The 26,007-nt window shown below is 33.0% G+C and overlaps 2 protein-coding genes across 4 annotated transcripts in view; one reads left to right on the forward strand and one right to left on the reverse strand.

Annotated features, from left to right (window-relative positions):
• Positions 1-3,964: 3,964 nt before the first annotated feature.
• mRpL52 (mitochondrial ribosomal protein L52) lies at positions 3,965-6,358 on the reverse strand. Its single transcript, XM_068762543.1, has 3 exons — positions 6,222-6,358; positions 5,992-6,140; positions 3,965-4,205 (listed from the first exon to the last, which is right to left on the reverse strand). The coding sequence occupies exons 1-3, from the start codon at positions 6,271-6,273 to the stop codon at positions 4,020-4,022; spliced, it is 387 nt and encodes a 128-aa protein (XP_068618644.1). The 5' UTR covers positions 6,274-6,358; the 3' UTR covers positions 3,965-4,019.
• Positions 6,359-7,428: 1,070 nt separating this feature from the next.
• Positions 7,429-26,007, forward strand: part of LOC137919595 (protein lifeguard 1-like) — a 32,717-nt gene continuing 14,138 nt past the window's right edge. The window contains exons 1-3 of one of the 3 annotated variants that reach the window (XM_068762722.1): positions 7,429-7,591; positions 8,114-8,128; positions 8,253-8,295. In XM_068762722.1, the coding sequence (XP_068618823.1) occupies positions 8,265-8,295 (31 nt within the window). In that variant the 5' untranslated portion in view covers positions 7,429-7,591; positions 8,114-8,128; positions 8,253-8,264. Of the gene's footprint in view, positions 7,592-8,113; positions 8,206-8,252; positions 8,296-23,909; positions 23,978-26,007 lie in introns of those variants that run through there. The other 2 variants (XM_068762724.1, XM_068762723.1) reach the window with 2 other exon arrangements.

Genomic DNA, 26,007 nt, shown 5'->3' on the forward strand with positions numbered 1-26,007 from the left:
CTCAGCTGCTATAAAGCGAGTACATCGATTATCTTGGTGTATTATCATTGGCAAGTACATTTTCAACGAGATTTTTAGTAGCACTACCGGAAACACTGAAAATTGAACCCTATAATATTTCAGTAAAGCAGATTTTCGTGGGGCTTATTGGTATTACTATTAAAGGGATTATGTGGAATGGTAGTGGCAATGACAGGCCACGTTGCGCGCGAACAGGTGGCTGCTTGGGTCTTAGAGTTCTAGAATTAACTGCGGATCAGTAAAGGTAGTGTGGATATCCGCTTATAAGGCGCAGGCTGTTCTCTGCCTATCTTAAATCTGTTAAGAACGGTTGGCATTGGACTGAGCAGGTATAAAAGAAGCGTCCCGCCCTCTAATTGCGAATAACGTGAGCGATCCGAGAAAGGATCCGGATCCTCGTTCAGATTGCAGAGTTGTCCACGCTGGCATCCCAAGTCGCAAACACACATACATAACACTACACTTATGTGTAGTCTACACACTACACGAGTAGAGCTGTCATCTTCGTGCGAACGTCACCATGCAAGTGGACTAAGAGTGCCCAATATTTTTTTTTGTTACTGCATCATTCTACGTGTTTTTTTAACACTGTCACGCTAAAGTCCCTTAAATATTTATGAAACACGCCTCTGTAGCGTCCGGAATCGCAATAGAAAATCTTTGAGTCGCTTGTCTAACTTATTCTAGATCGTAGTTTATTTTCCAGACGATATAGCAAACCAAATAAATATTAAAAGTACTTCGCAGTCGAATAATATCACGCCATTCTTGTCGCTATAAACCGAGGATGTATATAATATCATGTTAAGTTTTCTGTAATACCAGAAATATAGTTAGTATTTCTATCTGCCACTTCGCCCATATAGCTTTTACTCTTTCCATTGCGGTAGTTAGCTCGTTCAAAATAACTAATTAAGCCAAAGTTCTTCACACGTTTCAAGTGACAAGCGAAACAAGTTTGAATGTGTAGCGTTCACGTAACAACGTTTCGTCTTGCTGGTCACTATGGACAACGCTTTCCGTTTTAACAACTTAGCAACCTCGCGCTAGCTTCCTTCAAACTGTCTCAAGACAAATACAATCTCCAGAAATAAACTCTATGCCGTCCGGCGACACCACAGTGGTGTCGTGCGCAAAAATTCAGCCAACGGCCGGAGACACCACAATAGTGTTGTGCACAAAATTGCCGCCAACAACCGATTTGACCGATTCGAAAGAAGACATGGGAGATGAAAAAAGTAAAAGTGAGCAGAATCGTCGGAAGATAGTGAAATATTTACAAGGCGAATTCGACGTTGCACCTAGGAGACTGTTTTGCTTCATACCATACGAAAGAAAAATACTGAATACCAAAGAGAATGGAAATAAACAAATATATAAAACAAACAAATTTTGTATTTATTCTCGTATGTATATATTCGAAATTTCATGAAAGTAAGGGGACAGAGTTGAGAACGCATGAGAACTAAGGATGAGTTGATTAAAACTTTACAATTCATAATTTCCCGATAATGTCAAAAACAGCCGGCGACAAGCCAAGTAATCCGAATTAGCGCTGCCGGCGCCAAGCGAATAAATTTTTACGAAACGTGCGGACGGCAAAGTGTTAAGAGAATAGTCAGTCGACGGTAAAGGATGACGTGACCAGCGGCTTAAAACTTAATAACTTGAAAGTCGCAAAGTTATATTTTAACAGGAGTTAGAAAACGCGTTCCGCTCCACTTCGACTTCGCATTGTTCAAAACTAATTTACATTTAAAAGGAGAAATAGCTTTGGTATGCTATGAATTGTTTCACTTATTTTTACATTATGTAGACTATACTTAACTTGATAAGTTTAAGTAGCAGTAGGCAGATCATTTAGCGCGCAAAAAGGTCATCTGTCATCTAGTTTTTTTTTTTTTTAATATTGTTTGTCCCATCTTGTTTTCGGGACAAGAATATATACCTTCCTATTTTCACTCTCTTTCTCTAATCATTCACGATTTCTCTCTTTATTCATTCTTTCATCCTGCATATGTTCTATCATTCAGCATACATTCAACATACAGCATTCATACAGGGTTCCTAGTGTCTCGTGTTAAATCCAGTTTAGCCAAGCTGATCTAAATTGGCATCATGTCCAATACAAACAAGACTGACTAAACCGATTTAGACAAATCAAGAAACACATACAGCATTCATCCACATTAGATAAACTGCACATAAAATCTAGTCAATTGATAATAAGAAAAGTGTAGTAATGTATTAAAGAAAGCACAACCCAAAGAAAACTGTGATAAAAAAATAGAATATGTAAACAATAAAATAAAGAATAAAAAAAATGTACCTAGCCACCTAAGTGTAATAAGATGATGGAAAGAAGGCGATGAAAGCAAGAAGGAATGAAAGAACAAAATTAAAGATATTGTGATGGAAATATGGTAAGAATAAAAGAAATTGAGAAGTATGACAGTGAGTGAAGAATAAAGATGAAAAATCTGAAAAACTTAATTGTAAACAAAGACCCTGATCCCAACTAGTTAGGGGTACGAGAGGCCTCCAATAGCGGGGGCCATTAAAACAAACAAAAAAAAAAAACAAAATCTACATTAGATTGACGCATCGCTTCCCGTCTATCGCACACACTTCTTGTTACACGGTTTTGTTATGCCTGATTACGTCACCCACCACCATGCAACAAAACTGCAAGGAATTGTGTCTCTCTTGATCTTCCAAAAGGGAAGTGATGACCGTAAGCAATGTTCCTATCTATTTCCACTTCGCAAGCCACTCTGAATCCTCAATATATGGGACAGCAAGTAATGGCGTGCACCATGGTCTGTATTACCGCTGCGTCACAGAGACTTCCTTTGAGCTTAAACCTATCTTTTTTTTTTTGGCCCCCGCTATTGGAGGCCTCTCATACCCCTAATTTGTTGGGATCAGGGCCTTTGTTTGCAAATAAGTTTTCCAGATTTTTTATCTTTATTCTTCACTCACTTTCATACTTCTCAATTTCTTTTATTTTTACCTTTTTTCCTTCACAATGTCTTTCATTTTGTTCTTTCATTCCTTCTTGCTTTCATCGCCTTCCTTCCATCATCTTATTAATCTTAAGTGGCTAGGTACATTATTTATTCTTTATTTTATTACTTATCCTATTTTTTTATGTTTAATTTTTTTTTTTTTGGTTTGACTTTTTTAATACATTACTACACTTTTCTTTTTCAATCTTAGTCTAAAACCTATCTTAATAGTGGTAGTACCAGAGGAGAAAAATATTGTCAGTAATTTATAATTTAATCAACATCGCTTCAAAATTGCTTATTTGATAAGGTAATGAATCGAGAAAAAAATCAGACGAATACCGCCCTGCTTTGTATCGTTACTGAAGATGTTAATGCTGTTAGCCCTAAAGCTTTCAGCTTCGTCAGTATTGAGTTCACGGAGCGGAAGGGCGCCCTGCTTTCCTTGGGACCGCTCCTTAAATACTGCTGGCAGGTAATTCTAGAGGGCTCGACTCCGGGTGGAAAGGTGAGGTAGAGAAGTAATAAAGCCACTTAAAGGACGATCCTCTGTTGTTATCTATGCTTTCATCATCTCACTTTATTCATCTTCCTGTCTACCAGCTGGAGTGAAAGGTACAATAAAGCACGGAACGCTTAATAGAGCCCGCATAACTTTATTGCCTTAATTACCACCTGGACCTTTTTGAACCGCGCTGTCACCCCCGACGGGCTCGTTCATAGAAAGTAATTTGTGTAAAAAAAAACTTCAAATTTCGAACAATGGCTTGAACTCTAAAGGAGCTTGGCCACCCCTGTTCTATAGATTCATTCTATCTTCATTAGTGTTTTCTTGCATTGTCAACGGTTGGCAACATTCTATGGTGGAACCTTGTCAGTGCCAGCATACGGAGATGCTACGGACCTCCTAAACAATAAAATAATCAAAGGGTATGTGAAATATTTATTAAACTAAACTCTAATACACTATGCCTATACAATAAAAATATCCTATTTCTTTTGCAACAATGCCTTGCCCTTTGGCTTCAGTCTGTTCCTTATAATGTTTTGCCGTTCCAATTCCTTATCCTCCAACATTTTCTGATGTCTTGCTTTTGCGAAATCTAGCTCTGCACTCAATTCCACGATACGTGATGCGAAGTCTCGATGTTTCAGCATTCTCTGCTTTTGTTTTTGCTGAAATTTACATAGTTATTATTAGCCTTTATCAAATGGAGTGGTATATTACAAGCATCAACTGATTTACAAATACAACCAACAGGGTTCTTCATTTCAGCTATATGATGACCAAAGCTGGACAGTATACATTATATAACATTTATTACTATGTGTTTGTTAGTTGATACTTTAATACAATAACTGTCTCTATTGAGTCAAATATAATCCTATTATAATTTAATATTAATTCATCAATGTCATTTCAGCTGTAAAACATCCTGTTGAACATAAGTCTCCCTCATAGCTTTCCAATAAGACATTTATGGAGTGGCCTGCATCTTCCAACAACTTTAACAAGGTCCTCGAGGGTCACTTTGAGGGTAGACTTCAGATGCTGTATAGTCCTATGGCAGGGTTGCTAAGTAGCAATAATAAGTAAATTATGCATACAAATAACTTATGGCATTCCAATTCTCTTTAAGTTGTTTTTTTCCACAAAGAAAATATTCTTTACACATATGTACAGGCAGAGAATGATTTAAATATATTTAACTAAATATAACTTTATATATAATTTTATTATTTTCCATTATATGTAAGTATAAAGGGTTATTGGTTATTATATAAAAAGGTTTAAATGGATGAATGTACAGCTCTTTTTCTATCAATAAATCTACGGTAGACACAATCCAAAAATCAATGGTTTTGTCAATTTAATATTAATGATTCATTATAGCAGAAGTGAAGGCAGTGGGGATGACGTGGAGCAAAGTAAGTGCAAAGCTCAAGACTGCTTGGGATGGCTACGTACTGTGGATGCACTCCATCCCATCTTTGGGATAGGAGTAATTGATGATGATTGTTTACTATCTACAGACTTTGTACTGCTAGAAGTTTTTGACATGTCACATTCAAGTAGAAATAATAAATTAATGTAACTTTTTTAAGAGTGATCACTTTATTGTACAAGGGTGATTAGAAATAGGAGTAAAAGCTTTAAACCATTTTGTTGACTAATATGCTATACATTCACCACTTTTCAATTACATTAATATTATTTCATAGTTCTAGAAAATCATAAGAAGTTCCACATCAGACTTCACCAACTTATCCTTGGGGATGTGCAGTTTCTTATGTGATCAGTGCCCAATCAGGACCCAGTTCCAACATACTTTAAAGCTTGTTCTATTCATATTTTTCAGCTTTCTTTGAATAAACTTATGACTCTTTATATTACAAGGTCTATATGTAGTTTCAAATTACTATTGCTTTACACCAGGGGTTTGAACCTCAGGCATATTGGAGCAAATTCGAAGGCCTCAGCCAATAAAACTTCTCCCAGAATAGGAAAAATGGATCAAAAATGTAAAATATGTGAGCAATAATTTAACTTTATATATGGTTATTACAATGTTCTAGTCAAAATAAAAATATTTGTTTGTATAATCATCAATTTTTTTGGTAGCGCACCTAATGTTATGCACTGTTCATTGGCCCAAAATTTGGTAAATGGTTGGTGACACCACTATTTAATAATTGTTTTTAATGTTGTTTAGTTAATAGTGATAGGTGTTTGAATTTAACTGAAAATTTTTTTATTACATATAATTAAAAAAAATAGAACTCTGGTGCAATAGAATCAAATAATACTTAAAAAAATCACATGAGACAGCAGACCGCTGGTAGGACAGTGCTATAACATAATTCCCGTACTTTCAATAGGCCTATTTCTGACAAATCTCAAGACATTTTAAGACATACACTTTAACTCCGTAAGTTATCGTGTTGAAAGTTAAGTAATTACCAGTAAGGGAGTAGGCCTTCCATCAAGAAATGTATAATCAGGGCCGTCTGTCAGAATTCCTTCCGCATTTTTATTAACAGGCAGTCCTCGCGAAACTCGCCATTCCTTCATATTTAATGTTTGTGTACCACTTATTGCTCTGGAAATCTCTGAAAATATATGACATATTATATTGTTATAATAATAGTAATGATATTATTAAAAAGAATTAGTTATTTTATCATACTTACGTTTAAAATGAATAGAAAATATGTTTCGTATAGATACATTTATATGATACATATTTAGACTGCAAATAGACTTTTTAAATATTGAAATCAATTAAGGAAAAGTTAGTAAGGTTATATTTTGAATAGTTGACATTCAACATTTTTTTTTAAATTGCAATGATTATTGACTTTTTGCCCACCTGTCATGTTTAAAGATACAGACAATCATAAGAGCAGAAAGGTACTATATTTTATGTGAAATAAAAGACTGTTATATAACATAAACTGCATAACCGTTCCATATGTAACGCAATTACCGTAATACAAATATTTATAAAATTAAATAGCTACACAGTTATTTGTACACTAGCGGGAATATTATGAAAAACTCCGTATCTGTGTAGCGCGTGAGTTAAAATCCTTTAGCACTTTAGCCATTACTCGAATACCATTATTTTTCATCCAGACTTATATATAATATTTTTACTAAAAGTGTAACTTCGATGGTAACTCACGGGTTACCAATTATCAGTCATCTTGACAACGTCACTGCCTACGAAAATATTTACCTTATGATATGTGAAAAGAATTTCGTTACACATTGGTTATCATGGTTTTGAAACACAAAAAAACTACTATATAATTACACCCAAAAATTATATAGTTACCTTACCAGTAGCTATGACAGTCTACTTGAAGTGAAGTTGACAACAAATAGCCATGCTACATACGAAAAATTTATCTGTTTAAAAGCGAATTGTCTCATCAGACCAATAACTTTACGCCCTCCAAATCGGAGAACCCATTTTATTCCTTATTATATCCATTAGGATGTGATGCAACATAAGATATGTTAAATATTGTCAATAAATTAATAAATCTCTCAAATGTCCGAAATTGAGCACACGTGTAGAGCTACACGTAGAATATTGTTAAAAATATTATGTACGGACAGCAAATGTTTAAAGATTATTTCTTTAGTATTTTTCGAACCCCGTACAAACTATTTTATCAAAAATAAATATTTGTAAGGAAATAATTAATCAATATATAATAAAATATTTTATTACTGACTTGTACTACAATTTTTTAAACAATTCTTTTAAAATTACCCAATATAATAATTATTTATAAATATTTTAGGTGTTAACAAGAATTACTGGCGATACTTAATTGATTGCATTTTTATTTTGGTCGATTACCAAAGTCATTTCAGTGTTTTGGTCTATGTCTGTAAAATTGTCAATAGAGCCTATTCTTGTCATTGTGATCAGTGAGTTCGTGGAAAGTGGTTTTGTGAAAACTGAAAGTGATTTTTGTGATTGTTAGACTAATTTTTACTCCAAAAGCTCATTTACGCAAATTATAATCTAATTTAGTGGACAGTGACGGTGAGTCAACTGTATTTTACGATTATATATTGTTACACGAAAACGGATCGATCATATGTTGCGCCATTCACTACGCCGTCTAGTATTTTCTATAGAAGAGAAAATGTACTACTTTTTGCATTTATCTCAAATAATTAAACAAATCGTTTCGAGATAATTCAAACTAATTGTCTGCATTATAAATATGATGAATAACGCTTATTGATTTCGAAAACTTGATTATTCGTATTAGATTTATTTGCAAACTATATTTATAAAACAAATCATTGTTAGCTTGATTTAGCGACATTAAACGAATTGTATTACTAAACGTATGTACGCTCGTTTCTACTTGGGAATCCCCGTTTATGAAGGTAGTTAGGAGTAAATTTATCATTAGCTATATATAACAAATTTTCTCTTGTACTTTAGTAGTGTCAATAACAGGAAATAATTATTTTATTGTGGGTTAATGTTTAATTAAATAGGTTTATTGGTAAATTATACTTATAGTAGAAGTTTATAAAAACATTTTTTTTTCAGATCAGTGTTCTCCTCGTAAGTGCAGTCTAATATATTCAAAACGGCTTCCGAGAAATTAAACAGCACCGATCAAGCCAACTACAATACAATGTGTATGTATACTGTTTACTATTTTTAAGATTATTTTTTTTTCCAACAGCACTTGGTGACAATGTGGCAGAATCCAGGAGTGTTCCCGGGAGGTCTTTATACCGATTTTTATATTGTAGCAATGTGCACACCTGTCCATGTTTATTGCTTTCAAAAATCTACTGTACATTTCTACACTTGAATGTTTGACGTGAAACATATTTCATGCATAGAATTTCATTAATGTAGAATCAGAAAATTCTGGCACATTTGTCATGTAGCACCAAGTGTATGTTTCCATATATGCACAAGAATAAACTGTGAATTCTTGAGTTCAACCTTGAGTTTTAGAATCGATGGTAACTATTTTGTGGCTCCAGGTCTTTTTAAGTACAAGCCCCATCTATATTATTACAACCCTGGCATCTATTTTCATGTCAAATAGTTGCAAAAAACTTTGTTTTACTTTAAAATTGCCATATTTGATATTTTATTGATATATGGTCTTACCGCTAGATGATAAGCTCATATATTGTGTTACACAGGATAATTAATTACAAAATTGTGTGTAGCAATGACCTGGCATAAAAAGACCATATCACATACTGTCAATGTGTTTTGTCTCTAAATTAGCAGGCAATAAATTCAAATGGCATATCTGGTAATCATCAGAAATTGGAGACTGAGATGAATATTCATCTAAAATGAATTAGTTAGCTAATTATGGAAAACTTTAGTGGCAATAAAATAATCTAACGCAAATGGGATCGCACATACTTGTTTGACAGGTATTACATGGCATCTGTGGGAATCCGTAGTGATCTACTGAAGCCACCTCTATAATTTCTTTGTTGAAACTTTGTTGGTTTTGAATTTTTGTGTTTCGATGGTTGTGTCCTAATAAAAATCGGCATTTCTTTTACATTTTTACTTCTTTATCTTATGAATAAAACTAAGATCTTATGGCAATTTTTTAACATTATCAAAATGTCTTTTTTTAGACACTATGCCTCCACTAACAAAACACTGCATACATATTTCAAAATGAAACATTCAATATAATTTCTTTGTGTTTTACAATAAAACTACCTAGGTAATACTGGCACATTACACAATAACATACTACTGCAATCAAAAAGTAAGAATCAATGTTCATGAAGGCTAAACCGGAAAGACTATTCTGACTGTTTTGAGGTCTTATATTTCATAAATAAATTCACCTTACTTTTAATCACAGTAGTGTCTTATTTACACTGATTAAATTAAATATGTATGATTTATTTTCATACAAACGCATGTAGCCTTATTCACTTGTATGTGTGCAGATGTGGCGATTGTGTTAGCTTGTGCTATTTACTGTAGTGTACTTGTTGTTTTTTATTGGTAGGTTGGATTTTAATTTTCACTTTTACTATACACACACACAATAAAAATAAATTGATAATTCTAGAAGATTCATTTATTTATTTTATATATCACATAGGATAATTCATAGTGATCACTTGTGTATGTCTTGGGAGGAATGCTAGAAGAGACCAATTTGATATCAGCATTCTTCATCTTAAAGCTGTTGGGGTTCCAAACGCGCTCTGTTCTGGAAAGAGCCCACAACAAACTCAGATGATTTTTTTGTGGTCACTTTTACAAATTATTTACTACAGTAAAGCAATTCATTCCATAGCTCTATTATAACTTAAGAAAATCCTCTCATACTAATAGGTATTTCTGTTTAATGAAAATTTTAAGATTATAACACGAACATTAAGATATTTTATAGAACCCAGTGATCAATATTGCACATCGAACTTTGGAAAGAGACAATTGGTAAATTTCGGCTTTGTAGAGCATTATCTCTGTCCCACACTACCTATGTGACGTTTTGTTAGTTGTTGTATTTCTTAAGACAGAGATAACGCTATGAAGCTGAAATTAGCCGATTATTTCATTCTAAATGTTGTTGTGCAATATTTATCGCCGGATACTGCACATAGGGGTGTATTATAACAAATACATTGATGAAGTAAGAGACAATGAATGTATGAACAAAAATAGAAAGCAATTAATTATTCAATTACTAATTGGTTTTCCTTACAAAGGTGTGTTTATTCATTGAAGCAGTGTCATCAAGTCATATATTACTCAGATTTATTAATGTCAACCATTCAATTATTATAAATTCACTGATGTTTGTCCTTCTTGGAACTTGCTTAGAGTGACATTCCAATCTGCGGGCCTTCTTAGAAGCCTTGGTGTCCAAATACTTTTTCCGCCGAATGTTCTAAGCATATGCTGGTTTATTAGTCTGGTGAAGTAAATATAGTAATGGCCTATATTAAGGTTTCCAATGTGGTCCACAAATGTGCTTTGTATCTATCTAAAACTTTATGAAGCTGTTAATGCCAACAGTACAAAACTCAAATACCTATTTTAATTTTTAGTGTATGAAAAATGCAATTGTTTAAATACAATGATATTTTTACATTTAAGTAAAAATAAGAATTGATTATGCTAGACTTCATTTTTCTTTCTGAGGAAATGTACGTTAAGTCTGTGTAATGTTTTTGTTGTTATCTGTGTGTACATTTTCTTATCACTGATAAGAATCAATATGATATAAAACAAGGAACATACAAATCAATTGAACTCTGGAAAATATTCTAGAAAAAAGCTAGTTATTATGCAGGTGATTTAAAAATGTATTTTTTTGTATTAGTATACAAATCCTAAAAAATTTTATTCAAGATACAAAGGATATGATCTCTTATTAATATCAAGTTGAATCTACAACTAGATGTATTTATACATCAGTTCTGAGGAGAAACTAAACTAAGTTTATTTTTAATGTTAATTTACATATTTAAAACATTAATTAAGCTGTATCTCCAAGTAAGTCATTTACAGTGAAGTAACCTTTACCACACTAACATTCTTTGACATTTTTTTAAGTTGAGCAATAGAAGCTTTCTGAATATTATCATTGATCATATTTTAAAAGCCTGTACATTGTCCTCAACAATGGTTTGAACTGTATATATAAGACATTACTACTTGCTTAATGAGATTTGTAAGACAAACATACTCAGTAATTCATGGATTCAATGTGTTTATGGGCAGATCCATAATATTGTAGGAATTGGATCAGGTTCTTAGGGACATCTCTGTAATCTTATACTATTGGATACAGACTTCCCGCCACGTCATCGTCCACAGGGTTGAAGGCCTACCCATGATCTGCTTACCGGCTCCTTGGTTACAACCACTAATAATTCTTCAAGCTATGTCAGTGACTATGTTTTCCCTGGATCTTTTAATTTCTAATATGATCTCGCAAGCGAAACTCTAATTATAGCTCACTGTCCATTGCTCTTTGGTTGCCCATGAAGAGGGCATTCTTATAAGCCCTATTTTGAGCGACCACATCTTGGATACAAAGGTCATCATCAACACACACTGGTTCAAGGCCTTTGTCTTCAGTAATTGTGGTATTTTGTAGATATTTCAGAGCTTTATGAATCCGAATTGGCTTAAACATTTGGTTTCAATGCCGAATGTTACGCTTCGGTTGGGCGAATATATATGTATATATACACATACATAAATGTACTACTTTTAATGTTTATTTGAAATTGTATGTTATAAGAAAGTTATAGTGAAAATAATTTCAAACAATTAGCCTAGTACACAAAAGGCAAGGGTGGAAGTAACCAATGAAAAGCTCATTACGGTTAATCTCCTTGCATGTAAGGTTGGCCTCAACACGCACATAATTATGTTAGTGTGTGTTAACGTTGCTATACGTCCGTTTTATTACAAATGTCGATGTGTGCATTACGTTTATACTTGTGACGTAACATGTAGTGGTGTGATGTTATGAAAGAATACTTTCAAGTTTTTCAAGGTATTAATTTTGACTTATATGGTTGGAATAAATTTTACTGTATATATGTAGAGATCTTAAAGGCAATTTTATGACCTTTATTTCGTGATGTCATATAAATGTAATGCGAATGATTTTGATTGAAGAAAAAATTAAAATTACATTAGGTATAAGGCGACAAAAATCTATTGACGTTTTACGTTGATTTGTTTTTTCGATGATCACTCTGCATTATGTTACATTGATTATTCTTTCTGGTAGTACAGAGTCGACAGGGATAGATAATAAACAATAATTAATTTTAATATGAAGTAATACGAATTTTAATAACGCTTTTATTTAAAATATTACTATTACTTTATTTATTATATCTGTAACAAATTTTTTTGGCTGGGGTGTCCATACGTAAAATTAACTAGTTTTTTTTTAAATTTTTTTATTAATTTGAGCTATGCATTCACTCTTTTATAGCCTATATATCACCCTGTGTGAACAAATTATATATGCCGTAATTGTATCTTAGATACATTTATTTGTTTTAATCTTTATATTTCCGTGTTGATATTCTTCCGAGTATTGTTATCGATGGCTAATAATAATCAGAATGCGGAAATTTATTTTGTTTACATGTGTGTTTTATTAAAATTAAAAAAATCTGTTCGGCCGATTCTGTACCGATTTTAAAAGCATTAAATATATAAACAGAAACAAATGTAACGGTCTTCTGTCATTTTATTGAAGTTCTCGAAGTGTCGAGAATTCTATTTTTGAAATTTTATGAACTTTTAATATTTTGACAATTTGATATTGTTAATCGTATATATAGATGATTGGTCATTAGCGAAAATTTATGAAGGTTTATGTATTTAAATAAAAATTTGGTCATTTTAAAATATACTGATATATTTCGTTATAGGACAAGGCAATAACTTCATACAGTAAAGTCTGCCAGACAGATAATAAATAATATTTCATTTTAATATGTAGAATTTCCAATTTTTAAAATATTTTTATTTACGATATTGTCATTATGTTATTTTTTTATTATTTTATATTTACCAATAGCCTGTATAATTTCACTTATTTCTACTTCTGTTTATATTGTAATTAAGGAATATGTCAAAGTTTATTCAATTCATTCGAATTTCAAAAGTTAAAAATAGAATAGATTTGAGCGTGTATAAACGCACGTTGCTGTCGAAGTCTTCCCACGCAATGTCTTTATTGAATTACTCACAGGTCAAATCTCCAAGGTCAAATCTATGGCTAAGAAAATAGGTCTATATGCTCTGCCTAATATTCAAATGTGTTAATTTATTAATAATAATTTGGGCATATTTTATCTGTACTTTATTTATGAAACATACAAGCTTAGTAATATTCAATATATCTATGTGTTATCTGGCCTATAAATAGGCTAATAATATTAATTGATGTCTTGTCTAAAACTTCTTAATGTAGCGAAGCTGGGGGGTTCACTGGGAGGCTTTGGTTCAGGCCCTATAATACTTTTTCACCGGATTAGGGGGCCGCTGAACTAAATTGCTGAAGCATAAGTATTATACCACTTATTAAAGATCAGTCACAACTTCCATCACTTGTGCTATAATATTATCAGCATGGTGTTGTAACATAATTATCATAGTGATATAATATAATTAGCATAGTGCTTTATATTAAAATTTTATCACTAGAGCAGGGTGAGAAATTAAAACTAGAACATTAAAGACAAACAGGAAATGAGAAAATATATTAACGCATAATTAAATGAAATACAGGAAACGAAATTAAATGAGATAAACAAAAAAAAAAACACAATAATAATTAACAGATAATCAAATATTGATTAGATGTTATTGTTTGCGATAAAGAACTTATTTCTCACTTCCTTAAAACCTTTCTTTATCTTTAACAATGTTTCATCAAGTATTCAACTTTATAGTGGCTATTGTGATGTTAATAACTTTATTTTAATGTCAAATTACATTCAAAATAATTAATGACAACGGAATTAATGTGTGGAATTAAATTTTGTTGATGCTCGCTCAGGAAGCTAATTATTGTTAAGCACTCCTTATAAAACTTTATTTGTAAAGTGCAACTGTTAAGCTGTTATATATATACCTATATAAATCAACTGGTATAGTACCCGGTGATGAATATTGCACATTGACCTTTGAAAACCGAAATTAGCCGATTGTCTCTTTCCAAAGGTCGATGTGCGATATTTATCACCGAGTATAGTAGTTAATATTTTCGTTTTAAGTTATTTTTTTAGAAATATTAAGAATTATTTTTTTATTGTACAGTCTAGAAAAGACGATGTCAAGATTAAAGAATCTTATTATAGTATATCGTAGTAATTTTGATAAAGCTCTGTTAAAGTCACGAATTATTTTTAAAACAAAAATCGGTTAACCGGTTTTGAAGGCCAGTTGTCATCGTAACATTGCACGCATGTGCACGTGGCATGCTTAAAACAGGTTTTTATAATCTTGTGAAAAATTATGTCTTCGGTGTACATTAAGGTGTCCCATAAATAAACGTCAAACTGAAATCTGTTTCAAATTAAACATCAACGTCATTTTAGTAAAGGGTGTCCTTTCTTGGAGATAGGCCTACCCTAAATATTTTTAATAGAACCTTTTGAAGCAGCCGGCTTTCAGCGTCTTTCAACGATCTTAATAAGGTTTCACTGTCCACCATGGGCGGATGACGTTCTCTGTCCATGCTCTCTGGCCACCGTGAGCGATGTGTTCCGCACACTGCCAATTCAACCAGCCCAAACCGCTGATCCATGTCTTTTGGATCACTTCGTCTACGGATATTTTAATGGTTGCTTTGAAATAAATTTATTAGCATATTATTTATGCGCCATCATTTAAAATCTTATATGAAAAATAATGACAGACGGGATAAATGCAAGAAATAAAATACTCTAGTAACGCTTAAATTTCGCTTTCAAATATTAAATAAATTCTTCATGGGTATAGATGTATATTATTATATTATATTATTAACAAATTCCATGTTATGTGGGCCGTATACGACCTCCGCTGCACTTTCCGTTCAGTCCATTTGCAGTTCTCATTGAAAAACAAAGGATTCTTAAACAATTGAATTGTAGGCTCGAATATACATAACTTCACATCACGCATGCGCGTACGTAATGCATGTTAAAATTTATAACTTTTTCTCGCTAATTATAGCTTTGTAGTATTGAAAAAGTGTAAAGCATGTCTTAGACTTTAATTTTTAAAGTGTTGTTCGTATACGCTCCACGCGGCATTAATAGAAAATCTTCAAAAATCATTTAAATGAGTCAACATATCGATTTAGTTAATTGATTGATATTATAATGTACACATGAAAAAAAAATATTATTTCATTTAAAAGGTCAAGTGTGTCGGTGGTAGCGTATTACTTATAATGTTAAAATAATCGACGATTAAAATCGCATTTAGATGCCTACTATTCTATATTTCAAGTCGTAAAGCCTTATAGTTCCAGCGACTGATGAGTCAATATATAGTTGAAAATCTGTTATATATATATGTATTGTTCCAAACAGCATAGTAAAGAAAAGATATTTACGTAACGTACAAGAAAATATTCATCCATATGAATGCGAGACGTGAAAGGTTAACAAAGATATCTCGCGTCGGCTCCAAGTCTTCGTTAACAACTGTCTTTGACGTATTCTCAGTATATACTGGCCTGAGAAAGTCTTCAACGTAGATCCACAACGTAGACCAGCAGATCAAACGCCGCAAGTGGAACTGGATATACCACACGCTCCGAAGGTATCCTGATCACATACCGAGGCAAGCCCTAGAAAGGAATTCCCAGGGAAAGCGAAGACCAAAGCAAACCTGGCGGATGATCACTGCAGAAGTGAAGGCAGTTGGAATGACGTGGAGCGAAGTAAAGCACGAGGCTCAAGGCCGCTCGGAATGACGACTTACTGTGGACGCCCTCTGCCCCATTTTGGGGAAATAGGAATAAATTATGACAAGAAAACATATATTTTTTGTCTAAACATATACTCACAATTATTACTACGTTCATTGTTAGTTTATTAAAGTTGAGAATTAATTTTATAAATCTTATTCATCTGTGCTCTGTCGTCAGATTTCGTTTGACGTTGATTTATGGGAAAACCTTTAAAACGAGTAAATTTTAAACATTTAACAGCGTCGGAAATTATCAAGGGAAATAATTATCATGGATTGACCCTATCATATGTTGAACGGCCTGACCTTATCTCGTATTGAAAGTATTTACGCGTTATATCACTTCGCGAACATTACCGCGATCGTCCGGCCAGACCGAACTTGACGTCACACGTGACTCACGCCGTGGAACAATTCGCCGCACAGTTGCGTAACATTATTCATTGTATAGATTTTCTAGACGTCTCTAAACGGGGATTCCCTGAATTGCATCAGATTACGTTTCGTTTTCTCCGCATTATTCGGATCAGTTATATGATTCTGTTGAAATTTAAAAATAATAATCATCGATGTTTTATGAATTATATATATATTAAAAAGTTTATAATGAAAACATTCCAAAATATATGTCTAAAAACAAAGGTCTTTGACCAGTATGTTTTCCGGAGACGTGATCGCTTACGACGTGCTTTACGAGAAGGCTTCCAGACCCAGAGACCATGCTCGATGATTCATCAGGATGACCATGGGAGCTGTAAGATTCTCGAGTAGTGAACACTAGTCGATAGACGCGGCGTAGGTAGACCACCGACTAGTTTACAATAATAATAATACGTCGCTTACTTTATATATATATATATCTAATATATAAAATTCTTGTGTCACGGTGTTCGAACTTGAACTCCTCCGAAACGGCTTGACCGATTTTTACCAAATTTTACATGCGTATTCAGTATGTCTGAGAATCGGCTACTATCTATTATCCATACCCCTAAGTGATAAGGGTGGTCCACCCCTAAATTTTATTTTTTATTTTTTAGACAATTTTTTTGGTTTTTATTTTATTATGATACAGCATACAAAAACACATACAAACCTAAATTTTCACCCCTCTACGATCAATTCTTATCTTTAATTTGTTAATTAAAAACTTTAATTTTTTTGCAAAACAACGTTTGCGGGATCAGCTAGTGTATATATATATATATATATATATATATATATATATATATATGACTCCATATTGAAATGTGTGTTTATTTATGCTACTGTCCATCGGTATAGTAACGCAGCAGCAAGGTTTTGAGACTTACGATGGTATGTCGCGGGTTCGATCCCCGGGATTCATTACGGGGTCTTATATATAAGTTTGCTTTGTGCATTAATTATATAGGATTGTAAATGTCACAAACAAGCTTCCACAGGATAAGCGGAGGCTGCCATAACGTGCAGTGAGCGTAAATGGATTGAAACGACAATACTTATATACACTTTCTCAATATACCTACATTTACATTTTTGCCGTTGACTTTATAGTAAAGTGAATTGTGAAAATCTATTTACATTTTGAGGGCTTCGTGAACCGGCTCCATAATTAAAATCGGATTAAATATATTATCCTAATTGAATTAACATAGTTTATATTAAAAAAATTGTGGAAAATTATTAGAAACCTGTTTAAATAACCTTTGTTAGATATATATTCATTATTGAATAATTTATAAGGCACTATTAATTTCTAATCCAATCAACCGTGAATTTATAACTGAATCTAGTTTATAACGATGACCACAAAAAATTCCGGACTGAGTTAGTCAAGGTGTTCAATCTGATTCATGTTATATCAATCAAATTCCACGCTTTTTGATATTCTTCTCCTGGCGTACTTGATTGGTATATGATTCTATGTGATATAAAGGATCCACAAAGATATCTATGAGGGATATATTATAATCGCATCGCTTGACAGGCCTGTTGGCGATGTGGTAGTATGGTACGAAGAGCACGTTGCTGTTCATCCTCTGGAAACTTGTTTGTAAGAAATAGCAATGCTGGTTTGAATAAGTTAAAATCGTATCCCGAGAATTGAACCCGCCACCTGTGATCGCAAATCTTAGTCACGTACCGCTAGGCTACCGTTGTGTATAATAACATAAATAAATATACGTAAGAAAAGGACCAATATTTAGCTACTTCCGCGCATGCAGTGGTAGTCATGCAAAGTGCACCGCCCGCCAGTGTGGGACTCTGTGTTTGGTACTAATCGGTGTAACATAACTCCTGAAGATGCCCCGTGGAGAGGTGAAACATGTTTTGAGCACGACTACTGCTGCATGGCGGAAGTAGCTATATATTAGTCCTTTTCTTACTTAGGATGGACTTCCACAAAATAACGCCTGAATCCATTAGATATTGTTGATTAGAGTAAAAACTACAAAGGGGGATGAATAGAGAAAAAAACTTTTACACCTTTTTTAACCAACTTGTATAAAGAGTTCACACTGAAATATTTTACATTAATTATTCTATTAGAACGTGTAATGTTACACCGATTAGTGTCAAACACAGAGAAAGACGTGTTGAGTGATTTAGCGGTGGTAGTTATGTTATTCGCATTGTTTGCCGCATGCGCAATTATCAGCGGGCTGGCGGGTGGTGCACTTTATTGCATGACTATGCTGCATGGCGGAAGTAGCTATATATTGGTCCTTTTCTTACTTCTAATCAACAATCACTCGGTACAAATTCACTTTCATATTAACAGCTACTGTAAATAACATAGATGCTATATTAAAACTTGTCGATCGATAACACCCTTGGCTTAACAACCGTAGCTAATGTCCTTTTCCACGCGGCTGTTGTGTATCGATTTCGTTATTGTTAAATAGCGTATATAGCTGAAAGCTATTTGAAATATAGCAATTAACTCAATGTTTAAAGTAACATTCGAGCTTGCCGGCTGATAGCTTTTGATATAGGATTGTATATAAATTAGTCCAATAATAAAATTGGTAACATTTTTGTGGGCAAGTGTTGGGATATGATACACTCTTACACTGTAAGAAATTTAACACGTTAACCAAACAAAAGCTTTTTTGTTGATAAAGCACAGTAATGAATTGCTCTACTATTGTATTAGAATAAAGTAAATAAAACAATAACTATGTAATCTGTGATAAAATTATAAAATGTGAAATAAAAGATAGATAAAGTAGAAATAATGTGATAACCAAAAGCTGTGATAGTAAGGAACGAGGCGAAGGAAGTGAGGCGATGGTAGAACGGTAGAAAGTAAGTAAAAGAAAGATAGAAATCGTAGAATGCAAGTAGAAGAAAGATAGAACATGTGAAGTATGACAAAAGAGCATGTAAATTAAAAAAGAAAAGGAAGTAAATCTCTAAAAGATAAAAACGAGAACATGTGAAGTATGACAGAAGAGCATGGAAATTAAAAAGAAAAGGAAGTAAAAAGACTAAAAGATTAAAACGTCCCTGTCCCATAAATAAGAGAGAGAAAATGAGATGCCCCCAATAGCGGTGGTCATTTAAAAAAATTACTGTATTTGGGTGACCTGAAAGTAAGTAATGTCGCTCCTATAGATGTAAGGCCGGTTTAAAACGAATTAAACCAATCGGTTTAAAACGAAAAAAACAGTTTAAAACCGAAATAACCCATTTTTTTCGATTTTAAACGTTTAGTGTTGACGACTATGTTTTTCTTAAATATAAACACATTATCTATTCCAAGCGTAGACATTACCTAGCTAAGTTGAAAAACTATTATCTAGTTAACTATATTGGTTATTTTGAAAAGATTTATCAATCAGTTTCATTCGGTTTAAAACCAAACTCACACACTTGCACTTCTCACGCGGAGAGACGTCAAGAGACCTTTGAGTAGACCTTAAATACTTAGAAATAAAGGTCAAAACTCCTATCCACAATTTCTTTATGATTTAGGTACATATTTTAATCTATTGTATGTAATATTGTTTCTATATAATTATAGTACTTTATATGTAATATACTTACCTACATAGGTATAAACTGCATAGGTAACTAACACAAGACCAAGTATTGTCGATAATGATGTGTAAAAACACTGTTCTTATATTTTAGTAGGCGAGTTTTAAACCGTTTAACCCTTCTTTGCATGATTTTTACTATTTTTTTAAAATAAATCAGGGTGATGTAATTAATGCTCTAGATTAAAGGAAAATTATTAAAAAAAATCCTAGTGTGAATAAAAATATGTATTATGTAAAAAACAATATGATGGAAATTTACATCATCATGCAGTTTCACATATTTAGCCCGATACTAAATAAATAAAAAAAGTTGTTTACTTAGTCTTCTTTATTCTTAGTGATAATTCAAAAAACAATAATTATTTTATTTAAGCACCAATTGACGCCACATTTATTACACGAAATTGTAGAATAGCCTTTACATTTGGGAAATTTGCACCGGCGTGACCCACCTACTTTTGGTCAATGTTCAGCACCATCTTTTCTTATGTCTTTTGGAGGTGGTGGAGCTGGAGAACCTTTTCTTTTTTTGATTGTAATTCTTCTTCTAGTACACTGGTACCAGGACGCCCTCTTTTAGCTGCTTTGGTGGTTCCTTTGTTGCATAGCACAAAGGACAATTCATTTCTGAATTGGCCCATTGTAAGCAGACTCTTTTTAGGTTCATCACTTTCTTGAGCATTTTTTTATAAACAATCCAAGAGTTTATAATATAGCAAGATCAAATATATGAAAAAAATACACAAATACCACCTTTTAGACCCCATTTTTATATGATTTCTGCCCAAAAAGCTATCCATGAGATCTACTCCTCCCATATGTTTATTGTATTCTTGGACAATAAACGGACAAGTAATGTCAGTATGTATAGCAGTATGATCTTGTGCTAGGAAATTTGATTACTGGCATGTATAATAATATACCAAAGAACTTATACAAATCATATTCTGTAAATGATATAGATGATCTGGGATTACTCTGTTTTTTTATATAAATTTGTCTCCTTTAGTAATGTTTTGATAAAATCTTCAGTGATAAAATGGTTAAAACATTGATATGGAGTTTCTAGGTGTGATAGACCACCTGAAGCGGCAGAACTCCCCAAGGAAGTAATTTTATCTATGTCACACACCAGATTCCTTTTTTTCCAAATCAAGTTTTTTTGTCAAATGGAAAACTGGATGAAGACTGCAAATTAGATGAATTTGATATGTGAGAGGGTTCTTGATCGTCTGGTTTGACAAGAAGAGGTTCAACGTCAGCAGTTTCATCCACATCGTCATCATCATTCTCCTCCTACAACACTTATAATTTCATCAGCATCGTGGTTTTCATTATCGGAATCTTGGTCATTAAGGCCATCTTCTGAGAGCCAACCGCCTTATAACTTACAAAGATAATCTACAATATCTCTTTCATTCAAGTTTCCCCCAAAAAACAACATAAAATAAATATTTACAAAAAAATTTCCCATACATTACAAATGAAGTTACTGCATAGTGATGTAAATTTCTATCACAACGTTTTGAGAAATTCATTTATAGTGTTTTGAAATAAATTGTACATAAAATAACAAAAACATGAAAACAAACCTTTTTTCCACTCATTTTCATTTTTATTGTATTTTATATCTCCGTTTATTTCCATAAAACAATTTAAAATCTCGCTCTTTTCTTCCAGTCTCAACAAACAGCAGAATAACAAGTTCTAGGTCTGGTAATTCACAGTGACCTTTGCTATTTTTCGACAACCGCGTTTTGTTGTACGCGATAGTCGCTTAAAAAGTTGCGAGCAACAACAAATTTACGTTACAAGGGTTTTGAGTATCTTTTTTTGTTGACTAAATGTTATGATGGAAATTTCCGTCACCATGCAAAGAAGGGTTAAAAAGATTTATTTGGGGTTTTAAACCGCCACTTTTGGTTTTAAACGTTTTAAATCAGCTTTTTTACATCTATAGTCGCTCCCCTAAGTTAAACTCACACGACTACATTTTTAACAAGTTTTTATTTCTAATCAACAATATATTCAACTTCGTTATCAACCTTTTGCCATCTAGTATACAAAATCAATATCGGAGCGATAAAAATCAATTTGTTTTTTTTTTCTGTAAAATATTTCGAGAGAAACGACATTACTTTCTGGTCTCCCTAATAATAATAATATCTGTAAAAGTGACAGGATACTTAGTTCAGATTATGATCGCGCAGGATTCCACCCTAGTAGCTTTAAGTTGAAGGATGCCATTATATTGAAGTTCAATCTAATTCTAGTTTCAGCTTCAAAAGATGATCCCATGAGGATAATAAATAAATAATTAAAAGTTCATACTGAGGTTCGTCTCACTCAAAAACCATTACATAAAATTTTATAAAAAAAAATGGAAATATAGAAATATTATATTTTAATTATCATTTGATGTATATTTTACGTCCAGTAAATTTTTACCAGGGGTGGCCAACCTCTTTGATAGTGTGGGCTATTTTTCGAAATTCAAAATTTATTGCGAGCCACAATTGAATGCGCATTTAAAACACACAATAATAATTTTTTTAAAAACAAAAATATGTGTATTGTAGTTAGATATAATGCACACTTATATGACAGCATTCCTAATAATACTTAAGATGCCGCTTAGCTAATTATGATCGGTGTTTGGATTTCGCAAATTTTATAGTGAGATAATAAATATTATTATTCACATCGGTAATTTGTTTCGATTTTCCAGGAGCTGACATAAGTTATGTAAGTTTAAATAATTCGACAATCAATCTGAGCCAAAAAATAATCGTTCAAAGAGTCGCATGTGGCTCGCGAACCGCAGTTTGACCACCTCTGCTCTATAAAGTCTACACTAAGGAGATATTTTAAATACACACAACACCGGTAGTGTGTACTAATACAGTTTGTGCAGCGATCGATGTATAGCAGCACAGACTAGTGTTTCCCAAAGTGGGGCCTCACAGAGGGGCAACTTTGTCGTTAATGGGGGCAATTGGCAACAGGACTCGACACGAGCATAACCCTATTTACTATAAAAGTTATGTATGTTGCATAGGTGGGCATAAGAATTTAAATCAATTTTAATTTGATACCTATTCTAAAAAAATCTCGTTCGAAATTGTATAAACAAATATTAAAAATGTCTACAATAATTCTGGCCTTCATAAAGAATGCCATTAAAAAGTCACCTCATAAATTTTATAATGAAAGAAGCGATTTACGCGTCACACACAATAAAGTCGTAAAAAGTAAATTAAAATATCGATTCGACCTTTAACCTTATTGAATTCATGGTACAATGTCAATTTTAAAAAGTCATTCCAGGAATTATTGAATATTTAAAATATAGCTTCAAAGATTTTCACACGATGCAAAAAAGAACCTTGGTTTATACAATTATACTGTTTATAACGTCTGTGTTATTTTAAAGCGTTTAAACGATTTAATACCATAATACTAAGGTATAGAGTTGAATTTTGTCTACCGATTGTGTACATATAGCTGATTACTTAGAAAAACATGGAACACCGATGCGCATGTGTGGTAAACAATGCTAATCGATCGCAGACGAATGTCGTCTTTAAATGTATAGAGATAAGGTCTGTAATTCTATAGTTGAAAGATAAGAATTTCACTACATTCACATCAATCCACTCCGTCGTCTTTATTTGCATTGTATTTCTAACCGATACGCCCTAGAGACCGGCATGCGTATGTTCATTTCTTTATTTTTTTTTAAAACATAAATGTCCAGCACTTAGTGTCATTACAGTGTTGTGAATTTTTAATAATTAATGTATGTTTATTTTTTAAATTTATATGACTTTTTATAAAGTTATTTACAATCCATCCAGTGGCTTAAATTTTATACAGATGTCGTTTGATTATAGAAAAGTGTGAAAAGTTGTGTATAGTTTCCAAATGGAACATAAAGGTAATATAACAATTAGTTACAATTTTAAAAAGAATATAAAATTAATTTAAAATACAGATTTTTTTATGCGGCGAATAAAGACTTCATAAAAAATATCAGTAAATAACTCAAGACCCCGAAATAATAATAGCTAAAACGTGTAACCATTATCCTATGTATTCTGTTAAAATCGCTTTCATAACCTGAATATCCTCGCAATATTTAAGAGTTGCTTTTTTTGTCTTATATCGTCGTTGTTGTGTGTCGTTTGGTTTTTATGAGCATTTTCCCAAACCCTAGTAAAACTCTGAAATTTGGCCGGTTATTTTCGCATAGGCACCTCTTTTTCGCCCGGCACTAAGAGGGTTAATGTTGTTGCTGTTAGTCCGAAGACTTTTAAAGCTTCATCGTGGCTGAGTTCACTGAGTGGAAGGGTCCGTGAACTTAGAAACTTCACGTAGATTCTACCCGTGTAGAGCTGTGTAATGAATGTGTGCATGCGGCTTGGGACGGCAGCGTGGACCTCAGGCGAGGTGAGGAGGGCTCCGGATCCAACTTCGGTTCGCCCACGCTGTTCGCGGTTAGAGAGTGGGCGGCCGCTACCTAAAATGGGTGTTACGGCGTGGTGTGTAGTGTTTGGTGGTGTTATGTATAAACTTATGATCTGTGTGAAGTGTCGCAGGTGCAGTGGTATTCACCTTCGTTATCAACAACCTTTTGCCGTCTAATATAAAACGTCTTTGAAATACGTAATGAGCTACCGAACTACAATCAAATATCGATTTGCGCAAAACCGACATTACTTTCCGGTCCCCCTAATGTTATATACAATATTGGGCGATTAATATTGCACATCGATTTTTGGAAAGAGACGATTGGCTAATTTCGGCTTCGTAGGGTGTTATTTCTGACAAAGTATACAATAATAGGTAGTTTCGTTAATATTTATAAAACAATTTTAAATTTCTAAAAAAAATTATCACGTCTTAGGGCGGAAAAAGCGTTTGGGATAAAATTTTCAATTTGTGTGCCTTTTTCGCCGTGGGGCGAGATGAATTTATATAGAAATTTATTTATTTATTTTAAAATATAACATTCAAAATGAATAATAGCGAATAAGAACAGAACACAGCGCCGCGGGCACAGCAAGTTTAAAAATATCATTTATACACAAATCACAATGCTAAATGTTATAGTTTCACATTTTGTTTGAGATCTTTGCTATTGTGGAGGTAACGCTTATTTTTTTTGTAATTAATATTAAAAATTTAAGAATAGAAGTTCTGATATTTGACTGTATAAGTACACTATTGAATGAGAAAACTATATGGTGACCCTGCGAAGTTGTTTTTTTGGCATGCTTCAATCTGACAACAATTTAAGGATTAATTTAATTAATAATAATTCTTATTTAAATTGTAAGGACAGATTGACATATTACGAATATATATGTAGATTTTGCTATACGTGATGTTTTTAAAACAAATAGTGAAGTGGTTTAAAGAGATAAATGGCACCACAAAAACTACCAATTTTCCTAAGAAATGTGAAATACAATGTGTTAATAGAAGCGATAGTAAATTTTGTATTGGATATTGTCTTGTGTCTTTTTGAGATTCTCTGGTTTTGCGCTGCTCGCATCCAGCTACTGTCTTTTTCTATGGTGTAAGGAAACCCAGAAACCCAGTTGGTGTTGTAGATCGATATTTCCAATGCGGGTCGTGTGTCTTCAAGTGACGGAAGAAAATCAAGGAAGAAAGGAAGAAGAAATTCAAGTCACCTGAAGGAGTGACGTCAGATATTGAACTTTCCGTATTTAATGGGCACAAAGTCGTCACATTTTATATACCTACAGGAGTTTTCAAATCTTTTACAATAGGATACCAAACCCACTAACATGGCACGGACTGAACATGCCAATGAAAGATAGTCGGTAGAAAAATGAAACCAAAAAAGAAGTAAACTTTAGCGCTGAGAGCTACAAAAATAGCAAAAGAATTACGAAACGAGAGTTTAACCCTTCGCATGCCTCAACATGGCGTCTGTCAGTG

Source organism: Battus philenor, unplaced genomic scaffold (genome assembly GCF_028537555.1).
Source record: "Battus philenor isolate CCGP_79_NKW_IND1 unplaced genomic scaffold, ilBatPhil1.0.hap1 SCAF_16, whole genome shotgun sequence".
NCBI classification, from domain to species: Eukaryota; Metazoa; Arthropoda; class Insecta; order Lepidoptera; family Papilionidae; genus Battus; species Battus philenor.

What these genes read in the sequence shown, in the direction of transcription:
- mRpL52 (XM_068762543.1), bottom strand. Translation starts at nt 6,273, where the DNA reads ATGTATCATATAAATGTATCTATACGAAACATATTTTCTATTCATTTT. An exon ending in ATTTTCTATTCATTTTAAAC is followed by an intron (nt 6,141 to 6,221) that starts GTAAGTATGATA and finishes ATATATTTTCAG; the next exon opens with AGATTTCCAGAGCAATAAGT. An exon ending in GAAGGCCTACTCCCTTACTG is followed by an intron (nt 4,206 to 5,991) that starts GTAATTACTTAA and finishes TGTAAATTTCAG; the next exon opens with CAAAAACAAAAGCAGAGAAT.